The sequence below is a fragment of the Trachemys scripta genome, chromosome 5, assembly GCF_013100865.1.
Source record: "Trachemys scripta elegans isolate TJP31775 chromosome 5, CAS_Tse_1.0, whole genome shotgun sequence".
In the NCBI taxonomy this organism is placed as follows: domain Eukaryota; kingdom Metazoa; phylum Chordata; order Testudines; family Emydidae; genus Trachemys; species Trachemys scripta.
The window spans coordinates 52576615-52598798 of record NC_048302.1 but is presented as its reverse complement, the minus strand read 5'-3'; the positions used below and the strand labels follow the sequence as shown (position 1 = coordinate 52598798).

The window sequence follows — 22184 nt, the reverse complement described above, 5'->3', positions numbered from 1 at the left end:
CTCACGTTGATGTCGGTGAAATGGCCCTTGCGATCCACCAGGGCTTGCAGCACCATTGAAAAGTACCCCTTGCAGTTTATGTACTCTTTGGCAAGGTGATCCTGTGCCAAGATAGGGATATGCATTCTGTCTATTGCTCCACCACAGTTAGGGAACCCCATTGCAGCAAAGCCATCCACTATGACCTGCACACTTCCCAGAGTCACTACCCTTCTTAGCAGAAGTGTATTGATTGCCCTGGCTACTTGGATCACAGCAGCCCCCACGGTAGATTTGTCCAATCCGAATTGATTCCCGACTGACCAGTAGCAGTCGGGCATTGCAAGCTTCCACAGGGCTATCGCCACTCGCTTCTCAACTGTCAGGGCAGGTCTCATCTTGGTATTCCTGCGCCTCAGGGTGGAGGAAAGCAACTCACAAAGTTCCATGAAAGTGCCCTTACACATGCCAAAGTTTTGCAGCCACTGGGAATCATCCCAGACCCGCAACACTATGCGGTCCCACCAGTCTATGCTTGTTTGCCAGGCCCAGAATCGGCGTTCCACTGTATCAACATGCCCCAGTGCCACCAAGATATCCCAGTTGCCACGTCCTATGCTTTCAGGAATGTCTGTATCCATGTCCTCCTCACAATCTTCCTCGTGCTGGCGGCTCCTAGCTAGGCTCTGCACATGCTGCAGGATAATGCGCAAAGTATTTACAATGCTCACAAAAGCAGTGCGCAGCTGAGCGGGCTCCATGCTTGCCATACTATGGCATTTGCATGGATAACCCAGGAAAAAAAGGTGCAAAATGATTGTTTGCCGTTGCTTTCAAGGAGGGAGGGAGGGGAGACTGACGACATGTACCCAAAACCACCTGTGACAATGTTTTGCCTCATCAGGCATTGGAAGCTTAACCCAGAATTCCAATGAGCAGTGGGGACTGTGGGATAGCTACCCACGATGTACTACTCTGTGAGTCGATGCTTGCCACGGGTATTGAGGATGCACTCCGCCGACCTAATGCGCTTAGTGGGCACGTGCATGATCGACTGTATAAAATTGCTTACTAAAGATTGACTTCTGTAAAATCGACCTAATTTCGTATGTAGACATGCCCAAACTTTCAATCCTAGTAATCAGCTTACATTTTCAAGGCTGTACTCCCCAGGAAGAGGAAAATAAACTTTTTGTTGAAAATAAAAGATGAAATTAGCCCAAATCAGGGCCTCTTTCCACTGTGGACTTCCTGGGTCCCAAAGACTGACTTTGCAGGCCAGTTTTAGGGATGGGAAATGGCAAGAAATGGTGGCATCATCATGATAATTCAAGTTACTGGTACAGCAGAGAGATGTTAACTTTGTTCAGACAATTTATTTTTCAATCTCATAGATTACTCTTGGAAAGTTTAAAAAAAAAACCCTTTAGGGCAAAAAATTAGACAGACAATTTCTCCTTGTGAATGGGAAGGATACAACAGGCCAGATGCTGGCCTCCTAATCAGGTAGCTTTGCCTCTGCAGTGGTGCAAGGTAGCCTTAAGGTTTCCCTTAAAGTGCAACTGAGGATTCCGCTGGTGGTGAAGGGAATCGCTGGCATACAGACAACTACACCAGCCTATGCCACCCCCTACTTGCTAAATCTTCCCAAAGTAGGAAGTGTTTCTAGATAGGAAGGATCATGACTAGAGCATGCTGTACTCTGGTGATCTGACTGTAGTAATGGCTGTTCTAAGCTGGCACAAATTAGACCCAGCCCCCAGCTGGCTTTAGGAACCAAGGCAGAGACATCAGAACTACCGTTTTTTGCCCTGACCGCTTGTGCCATGTGGGGTGTCAATACGATGAACGATATCACTCTCCTGAGGATAACACAGCGAGATAAAGAACGGATGTTGCTTGAATGCCAGCAAACACCGGGACCATACGCTGCCAGGCTTTGTAATGCAATGATACCAGATTACTTGCTACTAGCATGGCGTGGTCAAGTGTCCTACCATGGAGGATGGAATAAGGCTGCACTGCCCAGAAACCTTCTGGAAAGGCTTTTGGAGTACCTCCAGGAGAGCTTCATGGAGATGTCCCTGGAGGATTTCCGCTCCATCCCCAACCATGTTAACAGACTTTTCCAGTAGCTGTATTGGCTGTGAATGCATCCCAAGTCTTGAGGGCAAATTAATCATTTAAAAAATGCTCGCTTTTAAACCATGTTTTATATTTACAAAGGTACACTCACCGGAGGTCCCTTCCATGGCTTCATGGTCCGGGATACTGCCTTGGGAGGGTACTTCATTCAGGCTGAGAAAAAGATCCTGGCTGTTGGGGAGAACGGAGTGCTGTGTGCTCTCCGCAAGCTCATCCTCATCCTCTTCCTCCTCATCTTCCCCGTCCGCAGAATCCTCAGGCATGGTTGAGATTACCCCCTCCTCTGAATCCACGGTCAGGGGTGGGGTAGTGGTGGCGCCCCCTCCCCCCCAGAATTGCATGCAGCTCAGCGTAGAAGCGGCATGTCTGAGGCTCTGACCCGGATCTTCCGTTTCCTTCTTTGGTTTTCTGGTAGGCTTGTCTGAGCTCCTTAATTTTCACGCAGCACTGTAGTGAGTCCGTATTGTGGCCTCTCTCCATCATGCCCTTGGAGATTTTTTCAAATGTTTTGGCATTTCATCTTTTGGAACGTAGTTCTGCTAGGATGGAATCCTCTCCCCATATAGCGATCAGATCCAGTATCTACAGTATAGTCCATGCTGGTGCTCTTTTTTGATTCTCGGACTGCATAGTTACCTGTGCTGATGAGCTCTGCGTGGTCACCTGTGTTCTCCACACTGGGCAAACAGGAAATTAAATTCAAAAGTTCGCGGGGCTTTTCTTGTCTACCTGGCCAGTGCATCCGAGTTCAGATTGCTGTCCAGAGCGGTCACAATGGTGCACTGTGGGATAGCTCCTGGAGGCCAATACCATCGAATTGCGGCCACACTAACCAGAATTCGAAATGGCAATGTCGATTTTGGCGCTACTCCCCTCGTCAGGGAAGAATACAGAAATCGATTTTAAGAGCCCTTTATTTCGAACTAAATGGCTTCATTGTGTGGACGAGTGCAGGGTTAATTCGATTTAACGCTGCTAATTTCGACCTAAACTTATAGTGTAGACCAGGCCTAAGACTGCAGAACATAGACTTTTGCTCTCCCTAATAATGTCTGTCTTCCCCTGTAGAAAATAAAAGAAGCCCCTGAAGAAGCCTTCAGGCGCTCAGTATAGGAAGCGAAAAGCTCAATTGCAATCTAATTTGCAACAAGGGGCAAATAGGATAGGAAAATATCTGATACAGAACAAGATATTCCGGGCTTTAGGAAGTGGCAATCGTCCCAGTGCAGAAGAAATTGAGGAAAGAAGCGTAAATTATGGAAGTCCTATTACTAAGGAATTAGCAGATTTACCTGAAGATAAGGAATGGGAGTTTGAGGAAAGTGATGGAGAATCATCCAGTTTTCCTGGTGGCGTAAATGAGTAATAAAGAAGAATGTGGCTCACATGAGAAGGAGAGAAACGATAAAGAAGAATCAGCCTTGCATGATGACAGAAACAGCAGTGAGAAAAATTGCACACCAGAAATCAATATATCAGATCCTACTTTATGGCTAGCGATCCTTAACTCGGCTGATATTGATTGTACAATTTTGAACGGGCCGGGGAAAATCGAGTATGACATTTCCAGTAAATGAGCAGAAGCGGCACTTCTAAAAGCCAGTCTGTAAAAGAGTGCTCATGAAAGGTGAGAAACTGAATCAGCATTGGCTAGTTTACTCCAAATCAACTAACAGAGTGTTCTGTTTTTGTTGCAGAATATTTCATAAGAATGCCAAATCATTACTTGCGCTTTCTGGTTACAATTACTGGCATAACTTAGCTGATGCCCTGAATCTACATGAAAAGTCACCCGGCCATTTTACAGCCTACTTCAAATGGATGGAGGTAGAGTCCAGGCTCAAGCTGAATAAATGCATAAATGCAGAAAACCAGTGTATTATTAATGTAGAAAGCCAGCTTTGGAGTAACGTGCTTGAGCATAATGGTAATTTCCTCAGCTTGGTAGAGCAACTTGGGAAATATTATGCCATGTGTGAGCACCTACATCGAGTAGTTTGTAAAGAAGCTATGGACCACTACTAAAGCAAAACAATTCAAAACAAATTGCTTGACCTTATGGCAAGGAAGGTGCTTGATAACATATTAATGTGGCTCGGCAAAGCAAAGTACTATCCTGTAATAATGGACTGCACTCCCGACATTAGTCACAGTGAAAAGATGTCATTTACAGTAAGATTTGTTGATGATGAGGATGGCTGTATCCAAGTAAAGGAACACTTTATCTGTTTCTGGTTTATGGACAACTCTACTGGCCTAACAGAACTGTTTATGAACATTTTGAATGAGAATAAAATAAAGCTTCAGGACTGTGACAGCGAAGGCTACAACAATGGCACGCACATGTAGGGAAGAAACAGTGGCATCCAGGCAAGGATTCTTGTGCTGAATCCAAGAGTTTTTGTCGTGCCTTGTGGCTGCCATTCCTCAACCTGGTTGTGTCAGATACAGCATCATTGTCTTTAGATTCATTATCTCTCTTCGGAGTACTGCAAAGGTTTTAGCAAACTACATCCTGGTTTTAGCATCAGCTATCAGGTGGAAGGTCCTTGCAGACAATGTTACAAATCTGTCCGTGAAGCCACTTTATTGACAGTCACTGGGAGAACTGCATTAACAGTGTAAGGCCAGGTTTCAGAGTAACAGCCGTGTTAGTCTGTATCCGCAAAAAGAAGAACAGGAGTACTTGTGGCACCTTAGAGACTAACAAATTTATTAGAGCATAAGCTTTCGTGGACTACAGCCCACTTCTTCGGATGCATATAGAATGGAACATATATTGAGGAGATATATATACACACATACAGAGAGCATAAACAGGTGGGAGTTGTCTTACCAACTCTGAGAGGCCAATTAATTAAGAGAAAAAAAACTTTTGAAGTGATAATCAAGCTAGCCGAGTACAGACAGTTTGATAATAAGTGTGAGAGTACTTACAAGGGGAGATAGAGTCAATGTTTGTAATGGCTCAGCCATTCCCAATCCTTATTCAAACCGGAGTTGATTGTGTCTAGTTTGCATATCAATTCTAGCTCACCAGTCTCTCTTTGGAGTCTGTTTTTGAAGTTTTTCTGTTGTAATATAGCCACCCGCAGGTCTGTCACTGAATGACCAGACAGGTTAAAGTGTTCTCCCACTGGTTTTTGAGTATTTTGATTCCTGATGTCAGATTTGTGTCCATTAATTCTTTTGCGTAGAGACTGTCCGGTTTGGCCAATGTACATGGCAGAGGGGCATTGCTGGCACATGATGGCATATATCACATTGGTAGATGTGCAGGTGAACGAGCCCCTGATGGTATGGCTGATGTGATTAGGTCCTATGATGATGTCACTTGAATAGATATGTGGACAGAGTTGGCATCGGGGTATATAGCGGGTGGCTATATTACAACAGAAAAACTTCAAAAACAGACTCCAAAGAGAGACTGCTGAGCTAGAATTGATATGCAAACTAGACACAATCAACTCCGGTTTGAATAAGGACTGGGAATGGCTGAGCCATTACAAACATTGACTCTATCTCCCCTTGTAAGTACTCTCACACTTATTATCAAACTGTCTGTACTCGGCTAGCTTGATTATCACTTCAAAAGTTTTTTTTCTCTTAATTAATTGGCCTCTCAGAGTTGGTAAGACAACTCCCACCTGTTTATGCTCTCTGTATGTGTGTATATATATCTCCTCAATATATGTTCCATTCTATATGCATCCGAAGAAGTGGGCTGTAGTCCACGAAAGCTTATGCTCTAATAAATTTGTTAGTCTCTAAGGTGCCACAAGTACTCCTGTTCTTCTTTTTGCAGTGTAAGGCCAGTGAGGTACCAAGTGACTGAGGTTATTGATGCCCTGATGGAACTGACGTAGTCAAGTAAAGCCGAGGCTGGAATCCAACAAGGAGCAAAGCCTGGCAAACCAGATCACTGACTTCAAATTTCTGATCTCAGTTGTGGTTTGGCACGATATCCTGTTCCAAGTAACCATTGCAAGCAAGGCATTACAAACTCAGTCGATGGACATTGCAACTGCTACTACTTTGATGAGAAGCTGCCTTGATTTCATTGTGGCCTACAGAGACAACGGATTGAAGATGGCATCACTGCTGCCAAAGAAAAGGAGGAAAATATAAGAGTTAAGCCTCCCTTCAAGGAAACTCATATTCATTGGAAGAAGAGACAGTTTGGTTCCGAAGGCAGAGGTGAGGTGCTGGGAAGCGCAGAAGAAAAATTCAAGAGGGAGGTTTTTTTGCTCACTCGTTGATGCTGCTCACGTGTCCATTGAAGAAGGTTTGGAGAAATAAAGCACCACGAAAAGATCTGGGGCTTTTTGTATGACCTTAGTAAGCTGCCAGTGGACAGGAAAACACTTTAAAACAATTATCTAGACCTTCCCTGGATGCTGACACATATTTGGATGTCAATGAATGTTTGGAAGTTAACGATAAAGACCTCTGTCAAAATGGACAACATCCGTCACATTTTGCAATATGTGAAGCACTCTCCACTACAAGTTCTCCAATTCATTCATGATGCAGAGCTGAAGGACACTTTCTCCCCCCCCCCCACCCCTAATGTGTGGGTAGCTTTGAGGATTCTGCTCACGCTCCTGGTCACAGTTGCAAGTGATGAGTGCAGCTTTTCAAAGCTCAGGCTCATTAAAACATATCTTCAATGGATTGGTGGCCAATGAGAGACTGACGTCACTTGCTATTTTATCACTTGAAAATGTCATTGGTCAGTTTTTGGATCTCTCTGACTCTGTGCTTCAGCTTGCGAAAGCAAAGGCGAGAAAAGTGACCTTTTGAATTGAAGGACTAGGGTTAACATTCTAAGGTTGTCACCTACTGTAACACTATTTAATACTGGTCTACCCAATGTGAGTGCACAGTTCAATTTCTTGATTTTAGGCCATTTCAGTTATTCTTAAAATTAAAAAGTTTCTATAAGCTTAGAGGAAACACTTTTGTTTATTTTGTTTATATATGGCATGAATAAATACAGATTTACAGATCCTAGTGTGCAAATTTATCTTATGTGACAGGGATAAATCATGCATGCAAATTGTGCATCAAAGTCATGAAATGGACTACAAATGCAATAAAAAAGAAGGTATTCAAAAGTTTAACAAATTGGGGGGGGAGGGGTGCCGAAGACACTCCTTTCCTGCGGTGCTATTTGGTCTAGAGCCAGCCCGTCAGAGAGGTTGTATGGAAAGAGAAGAGAAGTCTGTTGTAGAGGTGAAGAGTCTGTGGGAACTTGTAGGTGTTGTGCTGTTTGAGTGGTAAGACACAGGGGGCTGAGATTGCTCTGGATGTCATCTTCCCTGGGCTGAAGAGTTTCTTGATTTCTTCAATAGCATTGATGGGAAACGAGCTTGAACAACTTTAACTGTAAGTTAACAGGGTTTTTTAATGTGTGAATTTACAAAATGTCACAGTAACTAAGTCAAAGTCTGAAGTATGCATTGCTGAAAAATGGTGTGTGCTTGTACCCCTCTTGCTGTTTTATTCAGCAGTGGTGACAGAGGTACAGGGCATTTCCTGGGGATTGACCAGCTGCTTTGGGTCATCAGCTCCTCCAGTTAGTCGTTAATCCTCAAGATATGCACTGTGCCAAGGTCACTGTTGCTTTCATAAGTGAACATATGCAAAATACACTTTTTTTCAACTGTTTTTGGTGTCTGTGTTGTTGCTCTTTCCGTGTACTAGCTGATTCTAAAGAGAGACTGTAGTGGCTTATATGTATCGTTATACCATAACAATATAAACTTCTCAGTGAACTATGCTTTTATTTCATCATCAATAACATTAGCAACATTAAGTGGAACAAAAATGGTCCCTACGTTTGGAAAAATATTTATGTAACGTGACGATAGGACTATTTAGATAGTGTTTTGGTTTTGATCAGTAAGAATGAATATTTACACCCACCTTTTGATAATTGTTCATTACAGGTGAGTTTTAGAATCCCCCTTAGCTCATGAAACCAACAAGTGCACGCTGACATCTTCTGTCCCATATCGCTCCTGTCACACTAGCAACAAGATTGCTACATCCACATGGGAGAAAAAAACGCTTTATTTAAGTGTCCATGGGCGGAAAGCCAAAAGTGAGTTATGAAGGTCTTTCCCAATAAAGCTTTTACCACACTACCATGGATGTTGGAGATAAAGTATTTCAGAAATATTTTGAGAGTTTTAAAAATACATTTTCATTCCTGTTTTCATCTCTCTGTACCTGAAAAATCAGGCTGCCTTAATAATGCTAATGCAGCATAAAGAGCCCATAAAAACAACAGCTCTCTCCACTGCAAATAACAGTAGCATAAAGGGCAACCACCAAAGGCAATTTTTCACATGGATATCTCCGCTGTCTGTGTGATATTTCTATTGTATCTATACATATGTGTTCCCGAGTGTGTACATATGAACATATGTGATAGATTGCAGAGCCACATCATAAATTGCATTTCTAATGACTGACTGAGGCCAACATGCCCAGTGTGTGTGGAATGTTGCTGCTGAAGAAATTTCAGAGAGCATTCTAACCCACCCAGACATGGTGAACTCATGGTTTCTTCCCATGAAGAGTGCATGACCAACCGCTTGGTTTGCTTTCTCTTTCTCCATTCATAATGTACAAGTTGTAAAGGCCTAGGGAAGTTGGTACAAGTTCCCCATCCCATCACTAACCTCTGTTTTCTGCAGTTAGTTCAGGTGCGTGGAGAAAATTGTTTGCTCTTTTTTGTGATTTGAAGGGGAGTGAGTGCTTTAGAATGCAAACACTGACTTCAAAAGAAGTCAATATTCATGATTGGAAACAGATGTAGCCAGACATGTAGTTGCACTGTCTGTCCTGTAAGTGTCTATATAGTGTCATAATTTGCAAGTTGTACTCTTAAACTGAAACCTCTTTTTTGGTTGTAGATGCTAAGGAATTAGAAGTGTTCCAGTTTATCCTAGACTGGATTAAGTGCTTGGAAACTTGTGGAGTCTGTTAACATAAGCACACTCCTACAGGTGTCAGGTATCTCTCAAGAAGTCAAAAGATTCTTTTAAAAAGTTTTATTTTTCTTTAAAAATCTGGCTCTGAATCACACTCACACTTGATTTGTTTCCAATCTTCCACTTCCAGGCTAAAGTAGCATTGGCAATTTGGGGCACCTACGGTTGGGTTATTTTAAAAAAAACAACACCACCACTGTCAACAGTTGATTAGATAAGGGGAGAAAAAGGAAGAAAGGCTGTATCAAATAGCAACCAAGAACAACTTTGATTGTTGGCCATTAATCGCACTGAACTGCACTTTGCATCAGAAATAATTATAAGATCTATTGGGGTGTTTCTGAGGACAAAAAAAATCCCCACCTCCACTGGCCATTGCACACCAGTCATAAAGATGCATGTGTGGAATATGTTTTCAGAGGTAATTTTTCAGACTACACATTGTGACTCCGTGTCAGCCAGAGCAGTAAACAAACAGCTAAACTGAAAAGGTTCCAGATTGGTAAATAGCCCTAAACTTCAGCAGCTAACCGAGGTGATATTCAGGATTTCTTTATTGATGAATGCTGAGTTTCCTAGGTGCCATTAGAATCTTTAGTTCAGGAGTACAATTGATTAGAAGCTGGAAATGTCAGATGGAGTAGGAGGAAGGAATCATGTTAGGATTGATTATGATCTCACACTGCTTTTACATTGATGGAGCTTCATAGATTTTTTTATTGGACTTACTCCTGATTTAGAGCCCAATCCAACTCCCACTGCTGTCAACAGAAGTTGGATTAGGCCTTTACTGTTGCTATAAAGGCATTTATTTTGCCTGGCACAATGGAACCCTAGTCTCAGCTGCAACCTCTAGGCACTACCATAATACAAATAACAATATTAATGTGGTCTCCCATTGATGAAATATTAATGTGGTCTCCCATGAAGGAAATTACGTCTGGCTCCTGTTGGTTCTAATGTAAGTTAGATGTGCAAATTCCCTAAGCATCCTTTAAAAAGTGTTTAGTATGATATATCTTTGACATTAAATTCATAATTCTCTCTTCAGTCTCTGTTTTTTTATATAGATGAGACTATCTGAAATGTTGTTAAATCATTTTCCTAAGAATAAGAAGGGACACTTAATCACAATTCCAGATTATTCTTCTTGTGCAAAGTATTACCACATTCTGTATTATGTGATTATCTCACTTTATTACTCAATACACAAACATGTGGCATATGTGTAAATTCAGACTACATTCAATTTTTTGTGTGCAGATGGATATACATTGGCATAGCAAAAGCAGCATTAATGTGACACCACATTCTGACCTAGCCATGGCTCCTTGAAAAGCCACCTTCCCAGACTTTTTCTATCAGAAGTAGGACTAATTTCTGCAAAGTAATGGCTAGCTCAGTTAGGGAGTCTGTACTCTAAACCACACTGACTCTGCCTCCTGACCAGGCCTTCAGGTCTGTAGAGTGTGATTTTTAGTGTGTATTGTGGGAGCTTGTAGGAAGGTACTCGGTTATTCCATGCTTGGGCACTTGTTTTCCCAAGTATACATAGATGAGAAAAAAAGCCCCCTAATTTGCCCTGATGCCAAAGCAAGTACATTTGAATGACAATCTCAGTGAATTCTAGCCCTGTCCTGGAATTCATATGCTGTATCATGATGTTTCTGTTATTCCCATTAATTACAGGAGGAAACAAGCTAAAGAGCCAATGCTTCCATTTGAACTGGGCTTGGATTTCACTGGAGAAAGAGTACTACATTGTAGACGAGGACTCCAAGTTCCTGGAGGTGACTCTCAAGCGCAGAGGATACTTAGGAGAGACGTCTTTCATCAGTGAGTTACTTTGTAATTGTTCTAGATGTCATATGGTGGGGGAGAGGCAGCTTTGTTATGCAGCATCAGTAGCGACTGTACAGCTGGTGTTGCTGTTTTTTACCTATTCAACATCCAGGGACCACAGTAGTAACACCACGGTTGTTATTTATTGTTGGTACATGGCTCTTTATGTGTGCAGTGTAGTTGTAGCCATCTCAGTCCAAAGATACTAGAGAGGCAAGGTGGGTGAGGTAATATCTTTTATTGGACCAGTTTCTGTTGGTGAGAGAGACACGCTTTCAAGCCACACAGAGCTCTTCTACAGGTCTGGGAAAGGTATTCTGAGCATAATAGCTAAATGCAAGGTTGAGCAGATTGTTTAGCATAAGTAGTTAGCACGTATTCTAAGGGACCATTCAAGGAAGAGTGCCCCGTTAACACCTCTGCAGTCATATAAATCAGACACGGGATTTATGGCTTATTACAACAAACTGTAACCTACTAAACCCCTCTTTTAGGGCATGGCTACGCTTGCAGATGTAGAGTACCGGGAGTTAAAGCAGCCCCCAGAGACTGCAGCAGGGAAAGCGCTGCCATGTGTTCACAGTGTGAGCTGCAAGCACAGTGGTGTGGCCACATTTGCGGCACTTGCAGCGGCATTGGGAGTGGTGCATTATGGGCAGCTATCCAACAGAGCACCTCTTCCCATTCTGGCGTTGTGGGAAGGGGAAGGGGGTGTGGGGCATCTTGGAGCTTGTCCCAATGCCCCGTGATGCATTGCTTCGCATCCCAGCAATCCCTGTGCTTCCGTCCACATTTGGCACCATCTTTCAACATTTTTTGTACTGCGCGCTCAGTCTTCCCTTTCAGTCTGCGGGAATGGATTCTGAACTTGTGAGGAATATGCAGATGGGTCTCGCCAGCATGTCACGAATGGCAATTGAGTTACTCCTTAAGCTACAAAGTGACAGTGAGGAGTCCGACGATGTCGACTCGCATAATGCATACGACACGAGATTGCTTGTTGCATTCACGGACATGCTCACCACCGTGGGACGCCACTTTTGGGCTCAGGAAACAAGCACTGAGTGGTGGGATCACATCGTCATGAAAGTTTGGGATGACTAGCCGTGGCTGCAGAACTTTCGGATGAGGAAAGACACTTTCATGGGACTGTGTGCTGAGCTCGCCCCCACCCTGCGGCGCTAGGACATGAGATTGAGAGCTGCCCTGCCAGTGGAGAAGCGAGTGACTCTTGCAGTCTGGAAGCTGGCAACTCCAGACAGCTACTGATCGGTCGCTAACCAGTCTGGAGTAGGAAAGTCAACCATTGGAATCATGTTGATGCAAGTTTGCAGGGCCATTAATCGCATCCTGCTCAGAAGGACTGTGACTCTGGGCAGCGTGTGTGACATTGTGGCTGGCTTTGCACAAATGGGTTTCCCTAACTGTGGAGGGGCGATAGATGGGACGCATATTCCAATTCTGGCACCAGACCACCTAGTTTCTGAGTACATAAATCGGAAGGGGTATTTCTCTATGGTTCTCCAGGTGCTTGTGGATCACCGTGGGCATTTCATGGACATTAACTCAGGCTGGTGCAGAAAGGTGCATGACGCACGCATCTTTTGTAACACAGGCCTGTTCAGGAAGCTGCAAGCCGGGACTTTCTTCCCAGACCAGAAGATCACCATAGGGGAAGTCGAAATGCCCATTGTGATCTTTGGAGACCCCGCTTACCCTTTAATGCCGTGGCTCATGAAACCCTACACAGGGAGCCTTGACAACAGCAAGGAGCGGTTCAACAACAGGCTGAGTCGGTGCAGAATGACCATTGAGTGTGCTTTTGGCCATTTAAAGGACCGCGGTCGCACTGTCTGTATGGGAAGCTGGACCTGGCCGATGACAACATCCCCACGGTTATAGCCGTGTGCTGTACCCTCCATAACATTTGTGAAGGGAAGGGTGAAAGCTTCACTCGGGCACGGACCACAGAGGTTCAATACCAACCAAAAGAGTGAGAACTGTTTTTCTCCAACACCTGGGTTATGGTATATTTTACTTAATGCAATAAAGAATGTTTTCAAAGTCAAAGAATTCATTTATTGAAAAGAAACACAACTGCTGGGGAAACAGAAAGGGCATGACACATCTGTGCTGTGTGGGAAGGGGGTGGGGTGGGGAATGGGACAATCACAGATTTGCGTATGTCCTGTTATCATATTTAGCACTTCCGGCTGGCTAAAATGCATGGTGATGGTTGAGTGCAGTGGGTAAGGGTTGTAGTTTGCAGGGCTGGGTGGTGAAGCTACAGGTGTTGGAGGCAGCTGGTGGCAATAAGAAACCGGATGTTGGGGGAAGTGGGTTGGTGGTGACATGGGGGCACAAGGTAAAGAGTTTGGGGACAAGGGTTGCGGGGGGGGGGGGCGAACACAGATCTGCTCCATCTGCAGTGCTATGAGCACCTCCATCGAGTCCACTTGGCGCTCCATAATGCTTAGGAGCTCTCCATGCTTTGGTGCTGGCGATCCACATTCTGCTGGCAGAGCCTCCTTTCAGTCTCCCGCCTTTGATTTTCAGTAAGGGACTGCTGCATGACTTATTTGGTTCTTCGCGGACGCTTCCTGATTCTTTGCAGTCTTTCGGCCGCTGAAAACAAGGATGGCTGTGATCTCAAGGTTGCATCTGTAAAGCCAAAATGTAACACTTAACAGAGGCAGCATTGTTCACACTAGACAGAGCAATGATTCGGCTGAACTTAAAGACAAGTACAGTGTACGCAATAGCAGAAAGTGCCTGTCCCAAAGCGAGCGCACATAACCCATAGGAGCCCCAAAATGGTGAGTAAGCACAGGGACAAGGGGGGACTGATTGTTTTGGGGCTGTACAGTCCTCTGGGGTTCTGTGCCTTGGGGAGAGCCAGCAGCTGCAGGGGGCCCCTATACTGAACACTGTCCCCACATTTTCCACAGGATGAGTTTGTCCTGGAAGATACCTCGCTGCTGAGGGTGACCTGGGAAGCAAGGGAGGGTCTTCTACTACAATGCAGCTTCTGCCTTGGCCCTTATGCTGCATGCCTGTGTGCAGCAATGGTCCCCCTGCCTCTCACAGCACAGTGGTGCGGACATGTTAGCCTTACTGGAACAAGGAGCACAGTAGCTCTGCCAAGGAACCTGCACAAGCGGATTGCCCAGCTTCTGCATGAGACCTTTGAAGAGATCACGGAGGCCCACTACTGCGATGTGAGAGAGCACATCAATGCCCTATTCCACATGTAGGCATGCACGCAGCCCTAACCCTTCTTTCTGCAACCCTCCTCGCCCCAAGAGCCCACGCCAAACAACTACCTTCCCAAAATAAAAGCCACTTACCGGCTTTTTGTTCTTCTCCAAGCACCGTCCACTGCGACTGGCTACCTTCCTCCTGGCTTGAAAACAGCTCCTGGCTGCATGCATCTAGGGATGTCGGGCCGTCCTCTGACTCTGGGCCCCCCCTACCACCCTCCTCAGCACCCTCCTCCTGCCTTGTTGAACTCTGTGCTGCTACGGCCTCTGAAGTGTCCCTGGTGCTCTTTGGAGTGGAGGTGGGGTCACCCCCAAGTATCATGTCCAGCTCTTTGTAGAAATGGCAGGGCGTGGGGGCAGCACCGGAGCGGTGGTTTGCTTCGCGGGCTTTGCGGTAGGCATTCCACAGCTCCTTCACTTTAATTCTGCATTGCAGTGCATCCCAGTCATGGCCCCTTTCCATCATGGCCCTTGATATCTGCCCGTAGGTATCATAATTCCTACAGCTGGAGCGCAGCTGGGACTGGACAGCTTCCTCCCCCGAAACACTGATGAGGTCCAGCACCTTGCCATTGCTCCATACTGGAGGCCTGGTCACTTGGAAAGATACGCTGAGAGCATTCCATGTCTGGCTGAGCAAACAGGAAAAGGAATTTCAAAATTCTCAGAGAATGTAAAGGGCGGGTCTGACGGTTGGTCACCTGAGGGCAGAGCAGTAGAGTTCAAAGTGATGACCAGAGTGGCTAGAACAGGCATTGTGGGAAACTTCTGGAGGCCGATCAGAGTGCATTAATAGACCAGGGTGTCCACACTGGCACTGCGGCACTCCAGCCGGGGCGCAGCAAGCTTTATGCTTCTCCTGGAGGTGGATTACCAGGGATACTCCAGCTGCAGAGTCCGGGCGCTCTACATGCCTTGCCAGTGTGGACACCTCAGGAATTAGGGCGCCCGGGGCTGATTTAATGTGCTCTAACTTGCAAGTGTAGCCAAGGCCTGAGTCCTATGATTGCAGAGGTGCTAACTGGCCACTCTGCCTTACAATATGTGCTAGTTACTTATGCTTCCTGTTCCAAATTGGGATGAAAAGTAGATAACTGGGGGAAAAAAGAATAAAAATCTGAAAAAAAAAATCTGTTTTGTTTTAAACTTTGTTTCAATTTTGAACATTTTTACTATAATTTGTTTACATTTCTAAATTTCAAGCCAGCAAACCAAATTTGTTCATTATGAAAATGTGAAAATTGTTGATGTTTAGACAATTTCTAAACTTTTGTTTTGGAATTTTGAAATTCCTCTAAACAGACTGAGCCTTTCCTGTGAAAAGTTTCCAGTTTCAACAAATCCGCATTTTTCAACGAAGAAAATTTTGTTGAAAAATTCCCCAACCCACTCTGTTCCTCAGCTTTCTGAATCATGAGGTTGAAGCTCCTATGTAGGAGCAGTTTGTGAAGCAGCCGAAAAAAGGATCCACTGAGCTAGAACAAGGGACTCAACGGGCTGACACCAGTGTAGGGGATACCGTTGTTGGAGTAAAAGGCACTTATGAAAGCCAAGTGCCCTAACCATCAAATTTCACTGAGAGTTGGGAGCCTAGTTGGGTTCTTTTGGGACCTTGGAAAATCCCACAGTGAATAAAACGAATTCCAAAGAAGAAGCGAAAACATATGAAAGATAATGAAGATAATTGTTTGTTTCTTAAACATCAATTTACTTTTTGTTTTCTGGATCCTGGCTCTTGTCCCCCACATATCTGTTTATTTGTTTAAAACAACCTCCGTAAGAGCTACAAGAATGATCTGAGGTCTGGAAAACATGCCATATAGCAACAGGAGCTTAGTTTGTTCAGTTTATCCAAGAGAAGGATAAGAGGTGACTTGATCACAGTCTACATGGGGGAAGAGATTTTGGATAGTAGACTGCTCTTTAATTTAGCAAAAACTGGCATAATAAGATCCAATGATTGGAAGTTGAAACTAGACAAACTCAGACTAGAAGTAAGGTGTAAATCTGTAACAGGGAGTGTAATTAATCAGTGGAACAGCTTACTTAGGAATCTGGTGAACTCTCTGTTACTTGAAGTCTCTAAATCAAGACTGGATATGTTTGTAAAAGATATGCTATAGCTCAAATGAAGTTATGGGTTTGATGCAGAAGTTACTGGGTGAAATTCTCAGACCTGTATTCTGCAGGAGGATCAGACCAGATGACCATAAGGTCCCGTCTGTTCTAAAAATCCTATAAATACATTATAATGATTTGTGTTGGCCTGGCCGGTAACCTTTCTCACTGACCTGTTATTACAACTGCAAAATGTGATGCAACAGCTAGTAGGTATTTTGTCATCTTTACATGAACTGGCAGAAAAAGGAGGGAAAAAACCCTCTTTACAAAGATTTGTTCTACAGTTAAACCATAATTTGTAATAGCAATTGTATGTATAATCCATCATCCTTCAGAAAGTCGGACATTTACACTAGCTATTGGCAACTAATCCTACCTCCCGATTAGTGAATGCATGAAGTTTTCCACTGATTCAAATATGTAGAAATTGTAACTTTTTTCCTCTTTCCATGCATTCTTGTACAGGAGGGATTGATTTGACAAATAGGTTCCTATGCCTGTGGTCAGGAATGAAAGAGCTCTTCTCTTTGACCTAGAAAAAGTCTAGGTCAAGAGGGCCAAAAGATCTTCCTTCTTTTTTAAGTAGTGTCCCTATGGATGCTCTGCTCTAGGTGTGCTTACACTCCATGCACCTCAGATCAAGGATTTTAAGTAGCAGTGTCCATTTGGCCCATTTGGTCAAGCATTCCTAAATATTTCTGAAGTGTAAGAACTGGGAGTCCTAATTTGGGAATGATTTTACACTGCAGTTTTCAGGATATCCAATTCTCTCATAATCAGGTAAGGGATTCAACATGACAGGGGCTCATTATTCTCATCTCAGGGAAGTAAAGTGTTTCATAATTGCTAGTGTCAAACCATAATAAAAAAAAGTCCACCTATTTGATTTGATGCTGGGTAGAAACCTTTAGACAGTAATGAACACCAAACCCCATGGTGAGGTATAGAGCCTTGCTTTATTAAACTCATAGTTGGAGTCTATTAGTTTGCTTGCTCTGTCTCTCGATTTACCTAACTGTAAAATTTCTACAGTTGAAAAATTAAAGTGCAAAAACCCTTTAAATTTTAAATGAAATAACTTTCTCTTCAATACACATCTAGGTTGGTTTATGCTATATGTTTAAAATATGGTACCTTCCACTTTGTTAAAAAATATTTCTTATTAAAAACACTGTACTTCTGTAATGCTGTTATCTGTGGATCTCAAAGTACTTTACAAACATTAATCAGTTTAAGCCTCATGACACCCCAATAGGTAGTCATTATTATAAGGACCATTTTACAGATGGGTAAACTGATGCAGAGAGGTTTCAAGTGATTTGAACAAAGTCAGACAGTAAGTTGGAAGCAAAGCCAGGAAGAGAATCCAAGAATCTTGATCTTTAAGTACAGTTGTATGAAGCTATAGCACTTACACAGTCAGGAAATTTTGGACTTCAGGAATGAGTTATTTCCTTGCTGGGATGAAATGAGTTGACACAGAAACAGGAAATACTCTATGGACACATTTGAAGGATAGTATATAGCAAAAGCAAAATGCATCTTATAACTCACAGATGTGGCATACAGCTGGAAATCTAAGAGAGGTATGTCCAAATTTTGAGACTGTATCTCTCTGTATGTATTTCTCTCGCATACTGGAACAACTGTTCTGTCATTCTGGTTGTTTTAACTTCTCTCCTGAGACACACCTCTTTTATGAGTGTTCGCTAGAGCTGTCACAGCTCTAGCCATCTGATTTAGGTATCCGTGTAAACCTTCTTAGGGTTAAATCCGCTATCAGTATAATTTTGGCTTAGACTAAATGGATCCGTGTGCAACTTCAAAGGAAAACCTTCTTAGCTGGGGGGATAATATCTTAATGGAAGTGATGGAAACCTGACTACTTACAACACTTTAAAACTAAACTGGGAATAAAACAAGTAAATTTTCTGTAGGAAGAACCCTACAGATTAAATGACTTAGTAGGCTTGTCCATCTCTATATTGTGTGATTCCTGGAAAAGGGTCCAGTCAAGTCATTCTGTCTGGCAAGTTGGTGGCTGCATGAGTAGGTCTACAAGAGTAAGGGTTGTGTGAATGGGGGAAATCCTCAAGGATCTAATAGGGGAAGAAATAATATATGGAGATATACCTATCTCATAGAGCTGGAAGGGACCCCGAAAGGTCATAGAGTCCAGCCCCCTGCCTTCACTAGCAGGACCAAGTACTGATTTTTTGCCCCAGCTCCCTAAATGGCCTCTTCAAGAATTGAACTCACAACCCTGGGTTTAGCAGGCCAACACTCAAACCACTGAGCTATGTCTCCCCACCCCACCTATGGGAAAGAATTCCATATATCTTAAACTAATACAAGCATAAACCCAATAAAAAGCAACTAGAGAAATTACAATAAAGACCTTATTGTGATTATGTAGTGGCCAATTTGTGCTAGGATGGGGGACACATTTTTAAATGTGGATGCCTGTGTTGTGCCTGCAATGAATATGTGCACATCCATTTCAATAGGAAAAATGTGCATTTATATGTGCAAGTAACTGCTCAAGTATGCAATTAATTCATGTAGATTTTTTTTCATGCCTCAACAGGCACCTGTAACATTTTCTGTAGGTACAACTTGAGAGCCTAACCCAGAAAATACTTATGCATATGAGTAATTTTGCAGTGTGAGCAGACCTGCTCAATTCAAATCTATATTTGCCAAGAAACCATACACTGAAGTAGTTGTACATTCCAATACAGGTTTTAGGTACACATTGGGTAAATTAGTGGAATTATTCATACAATAAAGTTCTTCATATTCATAAGTGTTTGCAGGGTCAGGTCCTGAGTACCACATTTTAAAATGTGCCCTATAATACATTTTCCAGCAATATATGGTCTATCTTACAAACACTTTTTTTTCTAAAGATCTGTAATTGGCAGACACTTGTAAAAAAAAATATATAATATTGTCTTATTCAATTGATTCATTACACAAATCATAAACTTTTGGGAAGTCAATCATTTTTCCAATTTTTACTCAGGTATTGGGACTAAAGATGGAACAGCAGAAAAAGATAAAGATTTCAAAGGGAAAGCTCAGAGACAAGTCCAGTTTAATCCAGGACAGACCACAGCTACCTGGCGAGTGAGGATAACCATAGATGATGAATATGAAGCATCTGAAACTTTCCAGATCATTTTGTCTGATCCTATCATGGCTGCCCTTGAGTTTCCAAAAATAGCAACAGTTGAAATTGTGGATCCTGGTGACGGTATGTGGCACTTACTGCTCCCCTTCTGCCATTCTGGAACACAAAATTCATGATCCCGAGAAATGTTGATCACCCTTTGACGGGTTGGATTCCCCCCCCTTCCCCACACACCCTCCCATCTGGGATGCCACCTGATGTACTGGGGTTTTACTAAGCAAATGAATCAAAACACGCAAACTAAGCTTGATTCACTAAATAAATTAGCTACAGATAGGTTTCAGAGTAACAGCCGTGTTAGTCTGTATCCGCAAAAAGAAGAACAGGAGTACTTGTGGCACCTTAGAGACTAACAAATTTATTAGAGCATAAGCTTTCGTGGACTACAGCCCACTTCTTCGGATGCATATAGAATGGAACATATATTGAGGAGATATATATACACACATACAGAGAGCATAAACAGGTGGGAGTTGTCTTACCAACTCTGAGAGGCCAATTAATTAAGAGAAAAAAAACTTTTGAAGTGATAATCAAGCTAGCCGAGTACAGACAGTTTGATAATAAGTGTGAGAGTACTTACAAGGGGAGATAGAGTCAATGTTTGTAATGGATCAGCAATGCCCCTCTGCCATGTACATTGGCCAAACCGGACAGTCTCTACGCAAAAGAATTGATGGACACAAATCTGACATCAGGAATCAAAATACTCAAAAACCAGTGGGAGAACACTTTAACCTGTCTGGTCATTCAGTGACAGACCTGCGGGTGGCTATATTACAACAGAAAAACTTCAAAAACAGACTCCAAAGAGAGACTGGTGAGCTAGAATTGATATGCAAACTAGACACAATCAACTCCGGTTTGAATAAGGATTGGGAATGGCTGAGCCATTACAAACATTGACTCTATCTCCCCTTGTAAGTACTCTCACACTTATTATCAAACTGTTTGTACTCGGCTAGCTTGATTATCACTTCAAAAGTTTTTTTTCTCTTAATTAATTGGCCTCTCAGAGTTGGTAAGACAACTCCCACCTGTTTATGCTCTCTGTATGTGTGTATATATATCTCCTCAATATATGTTCCATTCTATATGCATCCGAAGAAGTGGGCTGTAGTCCACAAAAGTTTATGCTCTAATAAATTTGTTAGTCTCTAAGGTGCCACAAGTACTCCTGTTCTTCTTTTAGCTACAGATAGTAATTTCTCACCCTAAATATTGTCACAGCCAGATTACAGAAAGTCTTGAAAGGCAGCTGCACTGGCCTGCAGCTTGGGACTTCAGGTATTACTCACAAGCCGATGCCCTTTCAACATGGGCTCAACTCTTCTCCCCACAATTCAGTTCTTGCTTCCAGGTGTTTTTCAGTGTCTCTTTGGGTGGGGAGACAGAGGAGAACCACCATGATGTCACTCCCCTGCCTTATATAGCTTTTGGGGACGGCGGGAACCATTTGTCTTCCAGTGGAAAACCACTGGCATTCCAAGGGATGGGGGTCCAGTACCAAGTGATCCATGTCTCTGCAGGGCTGTGGCAGCCATTACTTACAGGCTGTCTGGAGCATCCACAGGAAGACTAAGCCCTTTCACAGTCCATTGTCTTTGCTAATGGGTCATCAGCCCTCTTTGGCTTTTCCATTGTTGTACCTGAAGGGCTAATGGTGGGTGACACCCAAAGTAGCACATCTGAAATACAGATACATGGTCAATATTTCTAACTTCAGATACAGAAGTGATACAGGTATACAGATTGGATAATCACATTTAGTAAATCATAATCTTTCCAATGATATCTTACATGAGCCATCTTGCATAAAGTATATCTTAGTTATGTCATATCCATATCATAAGCATATTTTCATAAAGAACATGGGGCGTAACATCACACACCTGCAGCTCCCATGGCAGTCCATGGACTGAGTCCTGGGGTCTTGATTCAGTTGTTGAATTGAATCCTGATTCAGGTTAAACTCCCATTGGTTTGAATGCAGCTAAACATAAATATACAAGGATTTAGCACAGCATATTAGACCTCTCTATTGACCAAATTCATCAATGACATCAGCACTGACCTATACTCTGTCTCTTACCCTTTCTGTTTTCCAGAATCTATAGTGTACATTCCCTGGCTGGAGTACAGAGTAGAGGAAGATATTGGTGAGCTGTTAATTCCTGTTAGGAGATCTGGAGATATCAGTCAAGAACTAATGGTCATTTGTTCCACATATCAAGGTATGTTACCTACTAAGATAACAAAGATATACAATGTTGTGCTAGCCTTTACATGGAGTAATAGAGACACTTCATTAATATGAATGTACATGTATGTTATTCAATATGGGGCCAGTCCAATGCCTATTGAAATCAAATGGAAAGAGTCCTATTGATTTCAATAAGCTTTGGATCAGGTCTTATTTTTGGTTGCAAGTTATCTATTATTTTTCATTTGTCTAGTGCCCATCTTAGGGATAGTTTTCAAAAAGTCTGGTATACGCTCTCTGAGCAAGATGCTATTATTGTTGACATTCAACAGATAACTGCAGTCTGCCCAATTTCAAAAATGGTGCTTTAATCACTAATAAAATTAATGGCAGAATCAAATACTATAGTATAAAGGAAAATAAGCAATTACTCCACAGCT

General features: G+C 42.9%; 1 protein-coding gene across 1 annotated transcript in view; it reads left to right on the top strand.

The window, feature by feature from the left end:
- Positions 1 to 22184, top strand: part of FREM3 (FRAS1 related extracellular matrix 3) — a 117702-nt gene that overhangs the window by 33095 nt on the left and 62423 nt on the right. The window contains exons 3-5 of the mRNA XM_034771603.1: positions 10815 to 10961; positions 19374 to 19604; positions 21650 to 21775. Coding sequence (XP_034627494.1) covers positions 10815 to 10961; positions 19374 to 19604; positions 21650 to 21775 — 504 coding nt within the window. The remainder of the gene's footprint in view (positions 1 to 10814; positions 10962 to 19373; positions 19605 to 21649; positions 21776 to 22184) is intronic.